The sequence below is a fragment of the Gallus gallus genome, chromosome 5 (genome assembly GCF_016699485.2).
Source record: "Gallus gallus isolate bGalGal1 chromosome 5, bGalGal1.mat.broiler.GRCg7b, whole genome shotgun sequence".
Lineage (NCBI taxonomy): Eukaryota > Metazoa > Chordata > Aves > Galliformes > Phasianidae > Gallus > Gallus gallus.
This window is the reverse complement of record NC_052536.1, coordinates 58,497,888-58,516,458: the sequence shown is the minus strand read 5'-3', so window position 1 is coordinate 58,516,458 and position 18,571 is coordinate 58,497,888. Positions and strand designations below refer to the sequence as shown.

General features: G+C 49.3%; 1 protein-coding gene across 1 annotated transcript in view; it reads left to right on the top strand.

The window, feature by feature from the left end:
• The window catches only part of FANCM (Fanconi anemia complementation group M), a 59,530-nt gene extending 41,418 nt beyond the window's left edge, over positions 1-18,112 (top strand). Inside the window, 11 exon segments of the mRNA NM_001397001.1 lie at positions 5,393-7,313; positions 8,618-8,694; positions 8,795-8,863; positions 9,808-9,945; positions 11,758-11,914; positions 12,754-12,860; positions 14,684-14,863; positions 14,865-15,215; positions 16,248-16,605; positions 17,232-17,523; positions 17,842-18,112. Of these exon segments, the coding sequence (NP_001383930.1) occupies positions 5,393-7,313; positions 8,618-8,694; positions 8,795-8,863; positions 9,808-9,945; positions 11,758-11,914; positions 12,754-12,860; positions 14,684-14,863; positions 14,865-15,215; positions 16,248-16,605; positions 17,232-17,523; positions 17,842-17,989 (3,798 nt within the window). The 3' untranslated portion in view covers positions 17,990-18,112.
• Positions 18,113-18,571: the final 459 nt, after the last annotated feature.

Here is an 18,571-nt window from a genome sequence, read left to right as displayed (position 1 = left end):
TAGATAAATAATTGGTTGGTCTTTCCTTAAGCTGTTACAGAAGATTGATGTGGCAAAGCTCTGCTTCACTACATGTTCCAAGGGTAAGTGGCAGTCCACTGGTGCCTCTGGTAGGAGCTCCTCTACACCAAACATCACTGAAGATGCTGTTTATATTTTGAGGGGTATGGAAATGCAGGGATGAATTTGCTCTCTGTATTTCCTTAGGAATTAAATAACGGTGCTCAAGTCATCGTACAACCATAGAATCACAGATTGGTTAAGGCTGGAGAAGAGCTCTGTTATCACCAAGTCCAACCATTAACCTGTCACCACCATGCCCACCAAGCCATGTCTCCCTGTGTGCTTCTACCCTACTTAGCACGGGGACATCCCAGGCTAAGAAAGTCAAAGGGCAAATGTCAACTGTGATGACCTGTCTGTGATGTCAAATAACAGAGCAGTCTGTGCTACTCACTCCTCTGTTGTTCTGGAATATCCACTCTGCCTCTTTGATGACACCTACCCATGACTGGTAGGGTGCAGAAGCCTGATTTTGCTAATAAATCTTTTAAAGTATGTTTTTAGTGCTCTTACAGCGTGTTTGCTGCATAGCCTGATGCTCTCAAACCAATGTGTCGGTTAAAATTAGTATAAGCAGATAAGTGAACAGCAGCCAGCTGCCACTGCTGAGGAGCAGATGGTGGCCTGCCACGAATTCCCACAGCTCCGACCAGCAGGGCCTGGAGCTGTGGGAAGTGTCAGTGAGGTGGGTGTGAGGGCGTTTGTGGGACAGTAAGAGGGGCAGTTGGTGGTCAGTTGGTGGTGGATTGCTTCCAAAGAGGCTGCCTTAAACCACGGCAGCGTTAGAACTGCTAGGTCCATTGGTAAGGACTTGCTGTCAGCAAGGGAAGGAGCACAGCTGCTGCAGGGTGAGGTGGTTTTTATGTCATTAGACTTCTGCAGTGAATCAACTATGGGTAACTTTAAGGGTCTCTGGCTGTGTATAATGAGCTCGAACTTCCCCAGAACGTTTTTGACAGTATTTCTTTCTCCAGAGCAACAGGAGAAGCTCTTTTAGAAGGCATGAAAGCTGCTGGAGGAGAACTGATCCCTCTGTTATCCAGAAGTCTTCCAAAGCGTGTCCAAAGAAGGACAACAGAGCTGTGAGGGATGTGGAGCACACAGCCTATGGGGAGCAGCTGAGGGATGAGAGCTGGCGGCCTCAGGGAGTGCCAGGGGAGGCTCAGGTTGGATACTGGGAAACACTTCTTCTCCCATAGAGCAGTGCTGCAGTGGCACAGCTGCCCAGGGGGGTCTTCCAGAGCCGTGGGGATGTGGCGCTGCGGTCACTGGGCTCTGTGGGATGTGTTGGGGTTGGGCCTGAGGGTCCTAGAGATCTTTTGCAACCTTTGAGCTGCGGTTAAACTTCCTCAGCGTGTGTGTGTTAAAATATCCATTACATTCCAAGCAGTAATTACAGCCTAAGAGATGTTTCAGAAGTGTAGGGAGTGGGGGAGGAACGGCCACGGCTGAGGGTTCAGATCACGTTTTGTCTTTCAGAATACATGGCAGGGCTTCTGCATGGGAGGGGTCAGGAGTGTGGGGCAAACACAGGGGGTTGCCTGGAGTGTTAGGGGATCAAATGGTGGGTCCCTATGGAGATAAATCCATGCTCTTGTCATTCAATGGATGGAACGTGCTGATTGAAATCTGCTCTAATTGCTCATGAAAGGTACTGTGTGAAAACCTATGTTGGCAGTGTTTACTCCATAGAAGTCAACACTCAGGAGGAAAGTCAACAATTCAGAAGCCTTTTGTCTCTGATCTAGCTCAAAGCAGTTTGCAAATAGGTGTTACTGTCTGGTGTCGGGACAGATGTTAATGCCAGCTGTTTGTGCTGCTTCTGTCAGAGTTTAATTAAACTTTCAATTAAAGAAGTTATAGTTGTTAGATCTGTATCCTGTCTGATTACAGACTTTTCTAGATAGCAAAGTCACTGAGGGTTGGGCAGATGTCAGTCTCACTACAAAAGGTACATCCAGAGTGGCTTAAGTGGAGGGAGAGGTTAATTTCAGCTTTGACATCAGCAATATATTTAAGTTTAAATGCTAGAAAACGCATAGATGTAGGTATTTTAAAACTCTGATGGTTTTAATATCTTACATCTCCTTTTTGTCCTTTTACTTTTGTACGTTGGGAAGCCTGTTGTTTTCTATACTGAATCAGTAGTTCTAAGCAAGGTCACTGATTTAGTAGAGCAGAGTGAGCAAGGTGCCAGTTTCTGTGCCCATGCACGACCTGCTTGCAGAGCGCTGCCACGCGCTGGTGCTGGCTGGGTTGTGCTCAGAACATTCAGTGTACTACAGGTTGTACATATCCAGGCTACCAGGTGATAAATTTAACGCTGTCCTTTCACTCCATCAGCATGAATTAGACCTGCTGAGAGAAAGTATTTGAATGACCAAGTTGAACTAAGTTGAACTAGAACAATTGCATAACTGCATGTGAGCCTGAAAGCAGTGCCTGCGTTTGCCCTGGAGGTTCCATTGGTCTTCTGTTGTTTTGACACACAGCTCTTCTGCTATACGTTTTTTCTGATCTGCTCTTAATTGGTTTACCTCTGATCCAGTTGCAATTTGAATGATGATTTTCCCCACTTAGAGCCCTCATCTTTTCGTGCAGGTTTAGCTAATGGTTGAGTTGTGTGCTACTTTGGGTCGCTTTAAAACTGTAAGATGGTGTAGGATGGGCTGAGCTGCAGCTCTTACAAGTGCTGTGGGTGGAAAGGAGCAGCACCTGCTTCTGTTTCAGTAACACTTAATGGTTTGGCAGCTAATCAGTCTTTAATCCATTTTATATCTGTTGTATTCCTACAGTGCTTGGATACTTTAATCAAAGCTGTGTGCCACACTCAGTCATTACTTATACAGATCTAAACACACCACTGCCAGCGCTGTTACCTTGGCAGCCAAATACATCACCTCTGAGGACATGTATAAAGTTAGTTTGACCAGCTTTTGTTGACTGTTGTTTGTTACTGTTCTTCTTTGTTAACAGATGAAAACTTCCGTATCTTGTTTCTGTGTTTTGGCTGAAAACAGTCATTTGGAACTTACCCCTTTTTGTACTCACTGTTTTCTGTACTGCGTTGGCAGTAAGACTTCCTGTAAGTCAATGTGTATAGTGCAGGGATCTCCTTTTCATGCTCTTTGTGAGGAATCCTGGCTTTTAGTTTCTTTGGATATGCTTATTTATAACAGATAGGCTAAACACAGGCAGTGCGTGTGTGACAGCTGAGTACCATCTGTTGCTGTGATGAATGGAGTGGGTATTTTGTGGCCCTCTAGTATTGAATCCCCAGCAATGGAGCCCCTTCCTCCTGCTCTTCCATTCTGCTGTTCTGACCTTATGGAAATCACATACTTCATCACTGAGACACAGATGTCATTGCAGTAAACAGGATTTGTAGCCAGCTGTGCCCCGACCTCAAAACAGGCTGTGCACTGATTCTTCCTTATTCATTCTGCTTATCATCCTTTCCGTGGCCTGCTTGTGAAGTTGGTATTAAAGTCTAAAATGATTGATAAATATTTATTATCGTTATTATTAATAGTTTGACAATGAACCATTGCTCTTAATACTGGATACTTTGCTTTATCTACTGCAGCCAGAGAGTATCCAAAGCTGTGTTGGGGTGTAAGCTGTTTTCAAAGGCACGGAAGACAGCCTGGAATCTCAGCCCTGGGCAGTTCTCAGGAGCACTCCTGGAGAAAGCAGGCAGCAGTAAATGTGGGTATGACTTCCTGCCTTGTGCAGAGGGATAGATGGAATGATTGTCAGAGTATTCTTCAGCCATATTTTCCATGATGGACTCCTGGCTCCCACAAGGAGTCTGGTGGTAAAAGTCAGGTTAGCTGCAGGCAGGCTGGCTGTGGAAGCTCTGGCTCTGCTGTTTTGTAGAATCATAGACTGTTATGTTGGAAAAGACCTTCGAGAGCAACGAGTCCAATTTCTTCCCTGCCTTAGGAAGGGATCAGCAGATGGTTCCATGATGTTGGTGTCACAGTGTCGTCTCTTAGAACAGCTCCATTATGCAGAGACCAGTTGATGAAATGAGAAGTCGTGTTCTCTGAGTGAAGCCCAGGGGTTATGTCCATGCAAGAAGAGCCTGTGCATTGCTTGGGTACAATAGTTGGGTACAGGAATGAAGGGTCTGGCTTGTGAAGAGTTTGTGAGGGGTAGGGGGGTAATGGATGCTGTGGGAAGATGTTGGAGGTTGAGCAGTGGCCAGCACAAACTGAAGCAGAACTTCTATAATAATGTTCTCCTGGGACTACGAGTAGGTTGAGGAGTTTAGGATTGCAAGGTCCTTATTTTTTTCCTACTTGTGTCTGATAAGACTTTTGGAGACTTAATTGTGTAGAAAGCATGTACCATCATAGAAGTCATTTTCTCATCCAGTATAAAGGTACTTTGTTTTATTGCAAGGATCAAGGAGCCTGGGGATCCTTCTGACTGAGCTGCTAGAAATAAGTATACCTTGTCTTTAGACATTACTCCTCCATTAAGAAATAATTACTAGTGAAGCAAGTTTAAAGCTTTTTTTTTTTTTTAATACTTTGAAATTTCAGAGTGTTTGAAGGCACTGCTATCAGAGCCTCTTTGGCCTTTATGCTTCCTGTTAGAGATTGAGTGCCTTTATTTTGCAATCTTAATTCAAAAGAGAGAGGGAGAAGGACAATAAGCAGCAGCTTTTCAAGCCAGGCTGTTCTCCTGTGGGTGCTGGGAGCTATGCCAAAGCCTGCTGGGCTTTCTTAGCTGTGTTTCTAAGGAGTTAGTTGGTTGCCTGGGTTAGTGCGTTTATGAACAGGAGATTAATAAGCAAAGTCCAGAGAATATAAGTGAGACATTCTCAATGTGCCATCAATGCAGTAGCCAGATTAGAACAGTAGTACAAGAAGAACAGAGAACTACAGACTCTGGTGTTCCTCGAGTAAGGCTTTCTTCTGCTCCCTCCACCTTTCTAAATTCACTGTTAGTGCTATGCTGAGGAGGTAACACCTTGCACCTTTGCTTGGTAAAGTGAAGCTGTTGTTATGTTCTGAGAGCTGCACGGATGCACAGCAGTGAGCGTTGTGCACTGCAGCTCTGTTCAGTGCCACTGTTATTCATGCACAGTATTTTCTATCTCTCTAAACCATTCAGGTCTGACTACCCAAGCGTGGATTTGCAGCTAGGCATCTTCTTTGAAAGCTGTGACCTTAAATGCAAAGCATTTCCTCTTTTTTTTTTTTCTTTTTACCTTTCTGATAACCCTTGGGTTGTTTTTGTCACTTGTGTTTTAAATATCCTCGTGACAAATCCTCGCAGGCCTTTTTTATAGCAAATATTGCACCATGTTTTCCACCAGGGGGATTGCAGCTATGAACTGGAGCTTCAGCCTCACCTGCGTATTGAAGACATTCACGTTCGAAGGAATAAAGGCCATCTTTCCACAACCAGTTCCGCGTTTGCTCAGAAGACACACTCATCTAAGAGAGACATGGCACGCACAAAAAGACCATTTGTACCTGATGTAAATGATAACGAGAGAGAATTCTTTTCTATATTTAAAACAACAAACACAAAGACTCCCAGAACAGCTCCTGGGCTGGACTTGGAAGAGCCTGAGTTGCCTACAGATACCAATGGCTCAGAGCCTTGCTCAGCAAGAAGGCTCACCCTGGTGGCGAGTACTGACCAGGGCAGTCCAAAGGAGGAGGAAATAGAGAAGGTGACATTTGACTTAAATGAATTTAATGACTTATGTGATGACGGTGAAAGTACTGTAGCTCATGAAAGTGCAGCAGTAAAGGATCTCAGGTTGTTAGATAAGCACTGCAGTTCAGTGGGGCTGAACCACACAGATTTGGGATACAGCAGCTTCACAGCTGAGAAGTCGCCCGCGTCCTCTGACTTATTCTATCTCCCAGAATCACACGTGGATTCGTTTGTGCTTGTGAGCTCCTCTGCAGAGCTTGCTGGGCTAGAAGGAGCGTTTTCCTGCGTGAAGGGGCTGTTGGCACATTCTCCTCCTCCTGTCAGTAAACTTGAAGGCATTGAAGAACTGTTGAGACACGAGGAAACTCTGTGCCCTCTTCCAAAGGTGTCTTGCAGGAGTTATTCAGGGCAGCTGCCACATGGAGACTTTCCCTCTTCCTTAGCAGTCGATCAGTCACTGCTGCCTGCTGAAAGTCCGGAGCTGGAGGTCACTATAGGCCTGAGTGCTGCTGTGAATACCTGCGTTTCTAAACCTGCATCAACACCAACGGCTGCTGGTGGAGCCGAGGAGAGGCCTCCAGGGGGTGGCAGCTTCCACAGTCTGTTGGGCAAGGAGGGGTTCACAGCAAATCACACAGATAACCCTCCAAATAAACACTTTGTTCAAGGAGATGAAGAAGATTCAGAAATGAAGAGAGATGTGACTATTGATGGAGAGAAGAGTATCCATTTGTTTGAAGATGAGCACACCTACAAAGTAAATGATGAAATGCCGTCTGTGGACGTGGAGCCTTTGCTCAGGTCGGGCTCAGGTGGGCACACTGCTCGGCCCAGTGCAGGGCCAGCCTCCCAGCTGCCGCCCTCAGGGGACAGCCCCCGTGGGGACACAGCCTGCGGGGAAGGGGCAGCACGGGGGGAAATGGCACCCGGGGGCGCGTGGGGCCGTGGCAGCGCGGCTGAGCAGGACCTGCACAACAGTGAGCTCTGTGACTGTTCCCAGGAGCTGTTCTCTGTTAACTTCGACCTGGGGTTTTCCATCGAAGAGTGTGAGGAGGAAATCTTTGAAGGAGACACGGATGCCATGAATACCCCCAAGTTAAACAGTGCCTCAAGGAGTCGTGCAGATGTTCAGCTCACCGCCAATAGAAAGTCTCTGAATGATGGCTGCAGGGTTCAAACACCACCAAAATGGGACTGCAAAGGTCTAAAGGGAAGAAACATTTCCACACCACTGCCCCTGCAGAGCGGACACGTGAGGGACACAGCAGTGCCCGGGGGGACAGCAGGGGGCAGGACGGGACGTGGGTCACCGGGAGCCTCACCTCCTTCACCTGCTACCCCAACGGGCAGGAGGGTCAGCAGTGCTGAAGCTACCAGAAGGATTCGTAAGAAGGTGTTCTCTACTGTCAGGGAGGAAACTCCAGAGGTTTGTCCTACAGATAAAGTCAATCCAAACTCACAGAGAAACAGCTTTGGGAGTTCAGCCTCAGATGCACTTCATACCACTGGAGGAAGAACTGAAAACCTGGAAGGCACCAACCTTCATACCTCACGTGTGTTTCCTGCTGAAGGTAGGGAATTCAGAGTACGGGTAGCTTCATGTTTAAGCAAATACTGCTGAATCCAATATCTTTCAGACCCCAAAAACCTTGGAGGTGTGGCACTGAGGGCTGTGGTCAGTGGGTGTGGTGAGGTGGGGTTGGCCCTTGGGATCTTGGGGCTCTTTTCCAGCCTTTATGACTCTATGGTCTTCAGCTCGCTGTTGTGACTTAGGTGGGTAAGATGAAAGAGGAAGAGGTAATACTTGTGTTACTGAATCCGGCACCATCAGGAGGCTTTCCAGAACTTCAGCCTCCTGTAACACATCCTGCATTCTGGCTTACCCATCCGAGGCTGAAGTGCATGCATACATATTGGAGAAAGCAGTCCGAATTAAACTGCTGGTACCTCTCCGCAAATGCTGACAGGGCAGCCACGTGAGCCACACCTGCCTTTAAGGCCATCTCTTCGTCCTCTCAATTCATAACCACCCGATCCGTTGTGCTTCACTCCCCGTGTCCATGTTTTCACACGTTTCTATCGCTGTTCCTGAGGAGTATGAGGAACTCATACTGATGAGCTTCTTTCTTATAGCTGCATGGCAACTGACTTGTCTGACGTTTTCTGCTGATGCCCTCTGCACTAGCCTGGCTTGTATTTGAAGCATCAGCTCTTCGTTGGACCTATTCTGACTTTATTTCCTCCATCTATCTGCTTTTCTGTACTTCTCTGTTTTAGCAACTATATATATATATATTTTAAGTGCTTTTGATAATTTCTATCCACTAAATGCACTTCCTAAGTGGCCGTCATTCTTCTCCGCTCAGACGCCGCTTGGAGATGCTGTTTTCTCCCTTTATCATACTCATCTATTTCAGCAAAAGCAGTCCTGTGGGGACAGGCAGAAAGGCTGCAGTTGTCTGAAACGTGATTAGAGAGAGGGCAGTTTGGTGAGTTCTGGTTTTGTTTCAGTGCATCCGAAGCTGTACCTGTGACAGAACGTCCTCAGAGGCGTAACACTTGAACTCACCTTCTGAGGGCTGCTTCTCCACACGTCCCAGCTCCTGTTTCGTTTCTGCTCCCTTTCTCTGTATCTGTACTGCCTGGGGAAGTCATTTCCTGTCAGAGAATCTCCAGGAAGGTGGGATTTATTGTACGTCTCAACTGGAGAGTATTTATTTTGATTAAAAGGGCTAAAGAGAGCAGTGGGCGCTGCACAGATCAATAAGCAATCTCCTTTGGAGGCTCTTTTATAAGAGATGGAGTTTGGTCGTTCAGTTGCAGCACTCTGAACAATACATTTCCTTACTGTTGTTGCTTCCTGTTTCTTCTGTAGGAACCAGCAGTGAAAGTGAAGAAGAGATTGTTTTCCAGAGGAAAAATAGGAGAAACAACGTCTTGCGATCTCCTGATGTGAGTCTTAAAAGGGCAAAGACGACAGAAGCAAAGGATGAGCGCATCATCGTCAGAACAAAGCTGCTCTCTGCAATGACTCTTCTTTCTGTCTGCACAGGTTGGGAGTGACAGCGACTTTGGATCGCCGGTTTGTGCCGTCAGGAAACGCCGACATCCGCTGACTGTGGTGAGTGGTGCTCTGTGCTGAGGAGGGGAAATGATGCCAGCTCATTTATGGAGCGTACCTGTAAGCCTGCACTCCACTTGCAGTCAGTAGAAAGGTGTTGTTGAGCACACATTCTGCCCTCTGCCCAAAGGCACATGAGAATGCCATTTATTCCTTCACAGAATCACACAGAATGGCCCGGGCTGGAAGGGGCCTTAAGGATCATGAAGCTCCAACCCCCCCCACACACAGGGCCACCAACCTCCACATGTAATACCAGCCCAGGCTGCCCAGGGCCCCATCCAACCTGGCCTTGAACACCTCCAGGGGTGGACGGGGCATCCACAGCCTCTCTGGGCAGCTGTTCAGCACCTCACCACTCTCACAGTAAAGAACTTCCCCTGACATCCAACCTCAATTTTCCCTCCTTCAACTTCAAACCATTTCCCCCTGTCCTGCTGTTAGCTGCCCTTTCCAAGAGTTGCCTCCCCTCCTGTCTGTTGGCTCCCTTTAGGTACTGGAAGGCTGCAATGAGGTCACCCCGCAGCCTTCTCTTCTGCAGGCTGAACAAGCCCAGCTCCCTCAGCCTGGAGGGCTTCCTTCCTTCAGTTCTCCCCCAGGGTCTCCTATGATGACTTTGTAGCTGTTTGGGAGAGGATTATTGGTGCAGGTGTGAGAGCTGAGCTCTGTGAAAGGCAGTAAATAACCCTTCTGCAAAACTTGGAAGCAAAACAATGTTCATGCCGCATTTAATCTGATTTTTTCATCCCAAATGATGTGTTTTTCTGTTCTGTCTGAAAAGCCCAGTTTTTGCATTTCATAGAACAATTAGCATCGTTTTGACATGTGTAATCAATTACAGTAATCTGGTGTTGCTTGGGAAATGCCAGGTATTGAAGAATGTCAGTGACTGAAGGTGGCTTGCTTTAGTCTTATTTACTGAAGTGTTTGTGCAACTCTTCCAGTCCGACGTGTCCAGTGATGACGGCGTGGATTTTCACAAGAACCCAAACAGGGGCACCAGGGGCTGCTCAGCTGCGGGCAGCAAAGCACAGCTGAGAGGTGTGAAACGTCAGAAGGTCAGGAGCAAAGTTACGTGTAAGGTATGGCATTCCTTGTCCCTCTGAGTGGGCTGAAGCATTACTGCCCTGGAGCAGCTGGCATTCAGCTTGCAATGCATTTAGCTGCTTTGCTTTGTCTTGCGTGTACGTACAAATATAAGTGTACGTGTTTGCAACACGAGATCTAGTTCAGAGAAATGCCTCTCTGAACCTGAGCAGCACGTGTTACCAAACTAAAAGACAGAATTAGTGAGATGTAACTTTGTGTTCGAATTGTGAGAATAAGAAAAAGAAATCTTACTTGTGTGCATTCAGATTTAAACAACCATGGAAATGGCAGAAAGCTCAAGCACTGCTTTAGGAGTCATTCATTCTAGAGCTTGTGTATCTGCATATGTTATGGCCTCAGAATGAGAGCAGTTGGGCTGGGAGGCTCCTACCACATCCAGTGCTATGCTGGGGGGTGACCACAAGTGACAGCACATCACTGCGGGCACTGTCCTAATGCCTCTCCAACCCTGCCTGGCAGTGCAGCACCAGCCTCCCTGCAGGCTGTCCCAATGCCTGCACACCTCACCATAAGGCAGTGCTTTGTAATACCTTCTCTGAACCCCCCAGGTGCCGCTTTGTTTTAAAGATGGTCCTCTTTGTGGAGACTTTCCTACAGTATCAGTTGTGTGTATTTTGGATGAAAAGAATTATGGAGACCAGAAATCCATTTTTCAGGTTGGAGGGGGCCCTGGGCAGCCTGGGCTGCTATTACATGTGGAGGTTGGTGGCCCTGCCTGTGGGGGGGTTGGAGCTTCGTGATCCTTGGGGTCCCTTCCAGCCCGGGCCGTTCTGGGATTCTGTGATTCTGTTTTGGTGAGATCAACAGGATCATAAAAAGTGCGTGTGTTACTTATATACTCAGGAAATTCTACTCTTCTTTCACCTATCAACTTATCTACCCATTCTTAAAGATGGACACGGCAATTCCAGATCCTTTGGAAACCTGCTAACTTGTTTCCTGAGTGTGGCCACACTCCTAGTTTGTGTTGGCACAGTGCTTTTCATGCTGCAGTTTGTCCTCTTGTGGTCTTTCAGAAGTAAGACTGATGGAGACTGATTGGCAGTAGCACTGGGACTTCTTCCCTTAAGTGCTGACCTCCAATGCAGTTCATAATATTCAAAATACTGCTATGAAAGGGGCTGCTAACAGTGCCTGTCATTCAGGCTTACTAATTGGTGTAAGAAGGGCTGTTAAAAGACTCAGGAAATGCTGAAAGTCAGAAATCACAGAATCCTAGAATGGCCTGGGTTGCAAAGGACCACAGTGCCCATCCAGTTCCAACCCCCTGCTATGTGCAGGGTCGCCAACCAGCAGCCCAGGCTGCCCAGAGCCACATCCAGCCTGGCCTTGAATGCCTGCAGGGATGGGGCATCCACAGCCTCCTTGGGCAACCTGTTCAGTGCGTCACCACCCTCTGGGGGAAAAACTTCCTCCTCATCTCCAACCTAAACCTCCCCTGTCTCAGTTTAAAACCATTCCCCCTTGTCTTATCACTGTCCACCCTCATAAACAGCCATTCTCCCTCCCTGCAGCATTAACCTGGTGCAAGCAGTGGGGCACAGTGCATGTGGTTGGCCAGCACTTTGCAGTCCAGCTTCACCCCTCAGCACTCTGTGCACTGTCACATTATTTCCCTGAGTGCTGTGTTTCCCATCACCTTCCCTTGGGACGGATTCTCCTTTTGGCTGATGTCCTGAGTGCATGAAAGCATTTAATGGGAGGCTTCCTGTAACATCAGTTAATGGTAGCAGTAATGAATTAGTCTCACTGAAAATTTGTTTGGGGTTTCTTTTCTTTTTCAGAATGCAGCAAGACAGTTTTTAGATGAAGAAGCTGAGCTGTCCCAGCAGGATGAGAGCTGTGTTTCTTCTGATGAGACTGAAGACACAGACAAGGAGCTGAGCTCCTCACTTGCTCAGTTCCTGAATGACGACGCAGAGGTCACACAAGTATTAAATGGTGAGTGGTGAAGTGCTGTGTGGTGTATGCAGGGAGGTGTTACAGACAGTGCTGTGAGAGGTGCAGCCCTCAGCCACTTGCTGTGTGTCAGCTGTAAGCAGTAACATCCTCAGCTGTGGCAGATGAGTGCTCTCCATCTCTGTACCTTTACTGTTTGTGTTCTCGGGGGTTACTTATGGAGTACATCTCCACAGGAATCTGCCGTGCAGTTACTTTGTGCAGTGTGGAAAATGGGTATTTTGAGGCTGGAGTTCTCTGACTGCGCGTCAGCCAACCCCTCCTACAACATTACGAACAAATGCAAACAGAATTTCCCATTTCGCTTAGGAAGTTCTGAAGTTGTGGGTCTTCTCATACAGAGAGGTCTGTAATGTGATGTGAAATAACAGTACCAATGGTAAAGATAAACGATGACGTTGGCACTGACAGAGCTGGGATGGTGCTGGCTTTTGGCCAGGATTCACTTCCCCCGTGGCTCTAAACCTTGTTCCCCCCTGGGATATTTGCGTGCTGGAATTGTCCTGTTGCCATTCAGGAGACTCCCAGATGTTGCTGAGGATTTTCCTCCTCCGCTGCAATCTCTGAAATCCCAGAATCCAAGAATGGTTTGGGTTAGGAGGGACCTTTCAGTCCGTGTAGTTCCAACCCCCGCTGTAGGCAGGGACGTCTCTCACTCAGGGGCAGCTCTGAAATGCCGGCCGGGCACACTGCTGCTGAGCTCTGGGGGGTCCCCGGGGGTGTGTGGAGAACTTCAGACGTAGGAGGAAAACAGGAATGAAAATACGACTGAAAGAAAAAACATATCCTTAATAGCACTGTAATCTCTTTGTTTAATTCAGACTCTGAGATGAGAGGCGTTTACCTGAAGTCCGTGCGCAGCCCAGCCCTGGGGAGCAGATACAGAATGGTGCACCGGGAATTCAACAGCACCGAGATTTTCTCCCAGGTATGGAACCAAACAGCTGCTGCCCGTGTGAGCTTTGGGTACGTGTAACAGCATTTCAGTCCCAGTCCTACCTTGAGGAGTTGTTTGCAGCCTATTGTTGCTAAATAGTAAGTTCTAACAGAAGGTTTTTGACATCATTTTGATTTTCAAGTTGAAAGCATGCGGAGGTTCTGTGCTGGAAGCGCACACGTTCCCATGGCTGCAGTGAGGCTGTCAGCAGTGTGGAGCAGAAGCAGCCCGGTGCTCTGCGTCCATCCCAGTGCAGGAGTTGTGGTCATCACTGCTGACCCACGTAGGGGCTGCAAGGTTCCCCCATGCTCACCAGCTTACCTTCCCTTTCTGCTCCCTCTGTCCTCCTCTGGCACCTCCCCAGAGGCCGTTCCCACTCAGCATGTGATGTTTCCTGTTCTGTACTGAACTCCCAGGAAGAAGCAGCCCCAAAGCAGAAGCAGCACTTTGGGCTGCTCCTGTTAACCCGGCTGTGTGCCCTGCACTATCCAGGCAAGCCAGCAATGCCAATAGGTGCCAGTGTATCTAGCAAAAGGCAAGATTAGCTCCCCAGATACAGATGATAAGAAATGAGGAAATCAAGCAGCGTGTTTTCCCTCTCGCTGCCTTGCTCATTGGTGCTGCTCAGCCCTCCAGCAGCCTGAGCCCTCATGTGGCCCTGGGAGGCCACGTTGTGTCCTGAGCACGAGCAGCCCCAGAGCTGACCCCCAGGTGGGCTCCTGCCCTGCTGCACAGTCACAGTTATGCACTGATTCGGAGCTGTGTCCTCTGTGCACTGCCTGTTCAGTTCTGTTCTATTCTACACTCTTTGTACGTCACACAGCAAATCATTCATACAGGATGTTTTAGTTATTTAGCCTTTAATTTTCCCTCTATTTCATAGAGACCAAATATATCACAGAACTGGAGAAATGGATGCTTGGGATGGTTCCTTACCACCCCCACCCCGAGGCTCATTTCTTTTTCCCATACTCCTGTCTGTATCTCATCTTTGGCAAAACAAAATTGAGGTCTGTATTGATGAAGAGAACAAACTGCTTTGTTGTTGTTGTTGATGGTGAACAAAAACTCAGCTTGTGCTGACTGATGTTTTGCAAGCAGATAAGAACGCATGCAATTCAATTTCCAGCCAGCATGGGCTTACAGTGTCAGCTTTGTTGTTCACACAGAGGCAGGGTGCTACTGAAGATGCAAAGCCTGAACTTCCATTTCATTTTTAATATCATAAAGGCACCATAGAGTGTTTCTGTCAGTGAGTTGTGCGTGTTTGTGCAGAACTGATGTACAGTAGTGCTGTGTGCACAGGCTGCCTGGTTTTCCTGCAAACCCAGCACGTCCTGAGTGTGCTTCTGTGGCATTCCCTGTGCAGCACGTAGCCCTGCCTGCAGCACAAACCTCTTCAGTGGGATTATTAGCCAGCGAGTCCTGCTTACAACTCATACTCCCTGAAAGCTTTCTGGTGATAAATCATAAAATCATTAAGGCTGGAAAAGGCCTTCAAGATCACCAGGTGGGTGCAACCCCAGCCCACCCCACCGTGCCCACTGCCCGCATCCCTCAGTGCCACATCTCCGTCTTCCGGAGCACCCCATGGATGGTGCCCCACCGCTCCCTGAGCAGCTGTGCCAATGCAGCACTGCTCTTCCAGGGAATAAATAGTTCCTAATATCCAACTGGAACCAATGAAATCTTATATGGATGTGTGAGAAGCTCTGTGTGTGTGGGCCGGGTTGATATGCAAAGGTGTACTGAGAGGAAGAGCGAAGTCATTGCATTGCTTCACTCTCACCAGGTTTGTTTTTCTCCCCCCACAGATCCCGGAGCAAGACGAGGCCTACGCAGAAGACAGCTTCTGTGTTGCAGAGGGGGATGAGGAGACGTGCAACAAAAGTGAATCAAGTGAGGAGGAGGAGGTGTGTGTTAACTTTGATCTCCTAAATAATGAGAGTTTTGGAGGTGGAGGAGGGCGGTACCTCACTCGGCGGAGAAAAAAAACTACACGGGGCCAACATGGAGCAGAACTGCTCAGCGCCGGTGCAGAAGAAGCCATCCCGAATTATTGTCCTGAGCGATTCCAGCGGGGAGGAAACAAATGTGAGCAATGAGAAGGGCACGGCAGCACACTGCTCCAGGGCAGGACGGGAGAACGCTGAGTTACTCACATCGATGCCTTCAGTCTCTTCTGTGCCACATAAAAAATCAGCTGGGGACGTCAGCGCTCATCAGTCTGCTGAGAGTAAGAGCGGGATGCTTCTGGGCTTGAAGGCGTCTGTATCTGAAGTGCTGGACTTCCACCCAGGGCCTCGCTCCGGCTCAGGGAAGGAGGCTCTCCAGGCTGCTGCTCAGGTGGGTGTGGGTGCTGGCAGTGACCTCTCCCTGCCTCGTGGGGTGCTGCAGGGGCAGCCTGTGCTGCGGGCTGTTCTGTGAGGGCAGGCAGTGCAGTATGGGGCTGAGAGTGCTGCTGGTGAGGGAGGAGAAGGGCTGTTCTGCCCACACTGCTCTGTGATAGCAGCTCTGTTGCTGCCACAGGAAGCTTTTCTGCTTAGAGCGAGTCTGAGCACCCAATGGAGTACTAAGAAAGTTTGGGGTCAGTTGCTCTTCAGTCTGACAACTATAAGGGAATATGGGTCTATTTCCAGTAGCAGAGAGAGAACTAACAATTTGGTTTTGCAGTTTTAAAATGCTTGTTCAACAGTACTTGAAGGGAGAGTATAAACCGGAGGGGGAAGGGCTGATTGTGAGGGTGGACAGTGATAGGACAAGGGGGAATGGCTTCAAACTGAGACAGGGGAGGTTTAGGTTGGAGATGAGGAGGAAGTTTTTCCCCCAGAGGGTGGTGACGCACTGAACAGGTTGCCCAAGGAGGCTGTGGATGCCCCATCCTTGCAGGCATTCAAGGCCAGGCTGGATGTGGCTCTGGGCAGCCTGGTCTGCTGGTTGGCGACCCTGCAGATAGCAGGGGGTTGGAACTGGATGGGCATTGTGGTCCTTTGCAACCCAGGCCCTTCTAGGATTCCTAAATGAAAACAGCCTGAGGCTGTATTCCCTGCCCTTATGCTTTTCTGCTGCACCTCTGTCTCTCACATTATTCAGCTTCTGTTGAACTTTTCAGTGGCAGTGAGCACTGTGTGCTTTGTGATGCACGCTGCTCAGTATTTGGATGCCCAACTAATTCAGGAGATTTTTTTGTAGGGGATTAAAGTATTAATCTGAGGTTGTTCATGAGTTGCAATATCAATAAGACCTTTAAAAAACCTTTTATTAATGGGACTTTCCCCAACTCCTTGGAATACAGTACATCTGTTAAGCATCACTGTTGGAAACTGCATCTTCAGTCAGCAGTCATTCCTTGTGCTCAGACACGCTGTTGGTTTGCAGCATTTGCAGCTGGAAGGCTCTGTGAAGAACAGTGCTGGGAACGCTCCGGGTGCCACAAAGGCCTCTCCAGCTCTGCTGGATGGAGACACAGCGCTGTGTGTTCTGGTGGACAGCCGTGAGATCTCCTCTGGCGCAGACGTCATCTCCTCCCTGAAGGCCGTGCATGGGCTGAAGGTCCAGGTCTGCTCGCTGGGCAGCGGCGATTACGTTGTCAGCAACCGCATGGCAGTGGAAAGGAAATTCCAGTCGGAGCTGCTGAGCTCTGTGAACAGGACTAAGGTCACACAGCGCCTGCAGCGCCTGCAGGGCATGTTTGAGAGGGTGTGTGTGATCGTGGAGAAGGACAGGACCAGACCAGGTGGGTGCTCCCAGGGCAGCGCTGTGGGGATGTGCTCATCCGTGCTGATCTGTGCTCCGGGCGGGCGCTGGCCCTGCAGGCTGTGTGTGTAACTGGGGAACTGAAATTAGACTGAAAGCTCTCCTGTGGCCTCTGCACGAGTGGTACATTCATAAGGTCACAAGCTGATCTGGATCCACAGAGATACTTAATTACTAATTAGTGCGTTTCGTCCATCTTTTCTCATCACGCTGCTCCTGGAGTGCTGCTCATCTCTCAGTGCACGCAGCCAGCTGCTTTCTTCTCCATGATCCCATCATTCTCCTTTGCAGCTCTGCCAAACCTCTTCAGCTCTCCGTGCTGTTCTATTGCCCATCCCTCACCACGGATGTGTTCCTCCTCTCCTCAGGGTCTCCGCATACAGTTTACATTTCACTGTTAACTCCTACCGTCCCTCTCCAATAACCCCATCAGTCCTCCCCCACCACTCCCCCGGCCTCCTTTCTTTAGAAGCTTTCCATCCTCTTGGTTTTGATCTGTGAGGTCTCAAAGCGGGGGCTCCTCGGGCTGTTTGCCTTTGTAAATGACTGTTTCACAGTCACGTAGCACTTAAATTGCACTGAGATTTCTGTATTGCCCCCCTGCAGGGGAAACCTCGAGGTTCTCCCAGCGGACACAGCACTATGACGCGACGCTCGCCGCGTTGCTCCAGGCCGGCATCCGGGTGCTGTTCAGCTCCTGCCAGGAGGAGACGGCGGTGCTGCTGAAGGAGTTGGCCCTGCTGGAGCAGAGGAAGAACGCCGCCATCTGTGTGCCGACAGAGGTGGAGGGCCACAAGCAGGAAATGCTCAACTTCTACCTGAGCCTTCTCAACATCAGCTACCTGGCTGCTCTCAATATGTGCCACCACTTCAGCTCTGTCAGGACGATGGTCAACAGGTAACAGCGGGGCAGCACCCTGAGCTCTGGGAGCCTCACTTTCTCACTGCCTCACCTTCAGGATTGCTGGCTGTGCTCCCCCCGTTCCCATCCCCAGCTCTGTGATGCTCCTCACACATCTCTCGCTCTCTTCAGGCTGTGGCTGTCAATGAGCTCTGCTTCCACCTTTCGTGCTGCTGTGCCCTTCCTTTTCATGGCACTCCCCGTTTCCCAGCAGCTCTCCTGAGCTGTGCTCGCTCTGCTCTGCTCCGTCATAGCTCGGCCTGTCCCTGCTGTGTCCTCTCACCCCGGGCTCAGTGTCACTGTGCTCTCTTGCAGCTCCCCATCAGACATTGCTGCTGGTGCCCGGGTGAGCCTGCAGCGCGCTGAGGAGACGTACCGCTACCTACGCTATGGCTTCGACACACAGATGCTGCCTGAGAGCCTCTGTGCAAAGGGGAAGAGCAACACTGCCAGCAGGAGCTGAGGAGAGGCTCCCAGCAGCCCCATCCCTCGGGCTGCTCTTTCAATTGCACTTTACTGAGTTTACAGTTGCTGTAAAATATGTAAATAAATCCTCAGAGAAACACTGGGGTTGGGGGCACACTGAGACTGTGTCTGACAGTCCAGTTACTTTCCTTGCTCTGATGGAAGAGGGGTGGTACCACAGTGCCTAAAGATGAGTCACGATCTCAGCACTCCTGTCCTGCTGCTGGTGTCTGCTTTGCCCAGGACCCAGCTGGGGTTACAGCTGGGATGGGTGGGCCCAGGGCAGTAAGTACCCACCTTCATTGAACCACTGCACAGTTGGGTGGGAAGGGCCCTCACCGTCCCACCACTGCCCCCTCCATGGCCTTGGGCACCTCCAGGGGTGGGACACCCACAGCTCTGGGCAGTGCTGGGGCCTCAGCAGAAGTGCCCTGCTTTAGCAGTGTGTGCTGCCACACAGCAGCAGGCTGCAGCCACTCATGGGGACACCACCCTGCCCTGGAGGCACAGCGGCTCAGTGGAAGTTATAACAACTGGAAGAAAGCTCACCTTTAATTTGTTTTCCCTTTCATCAATGCCC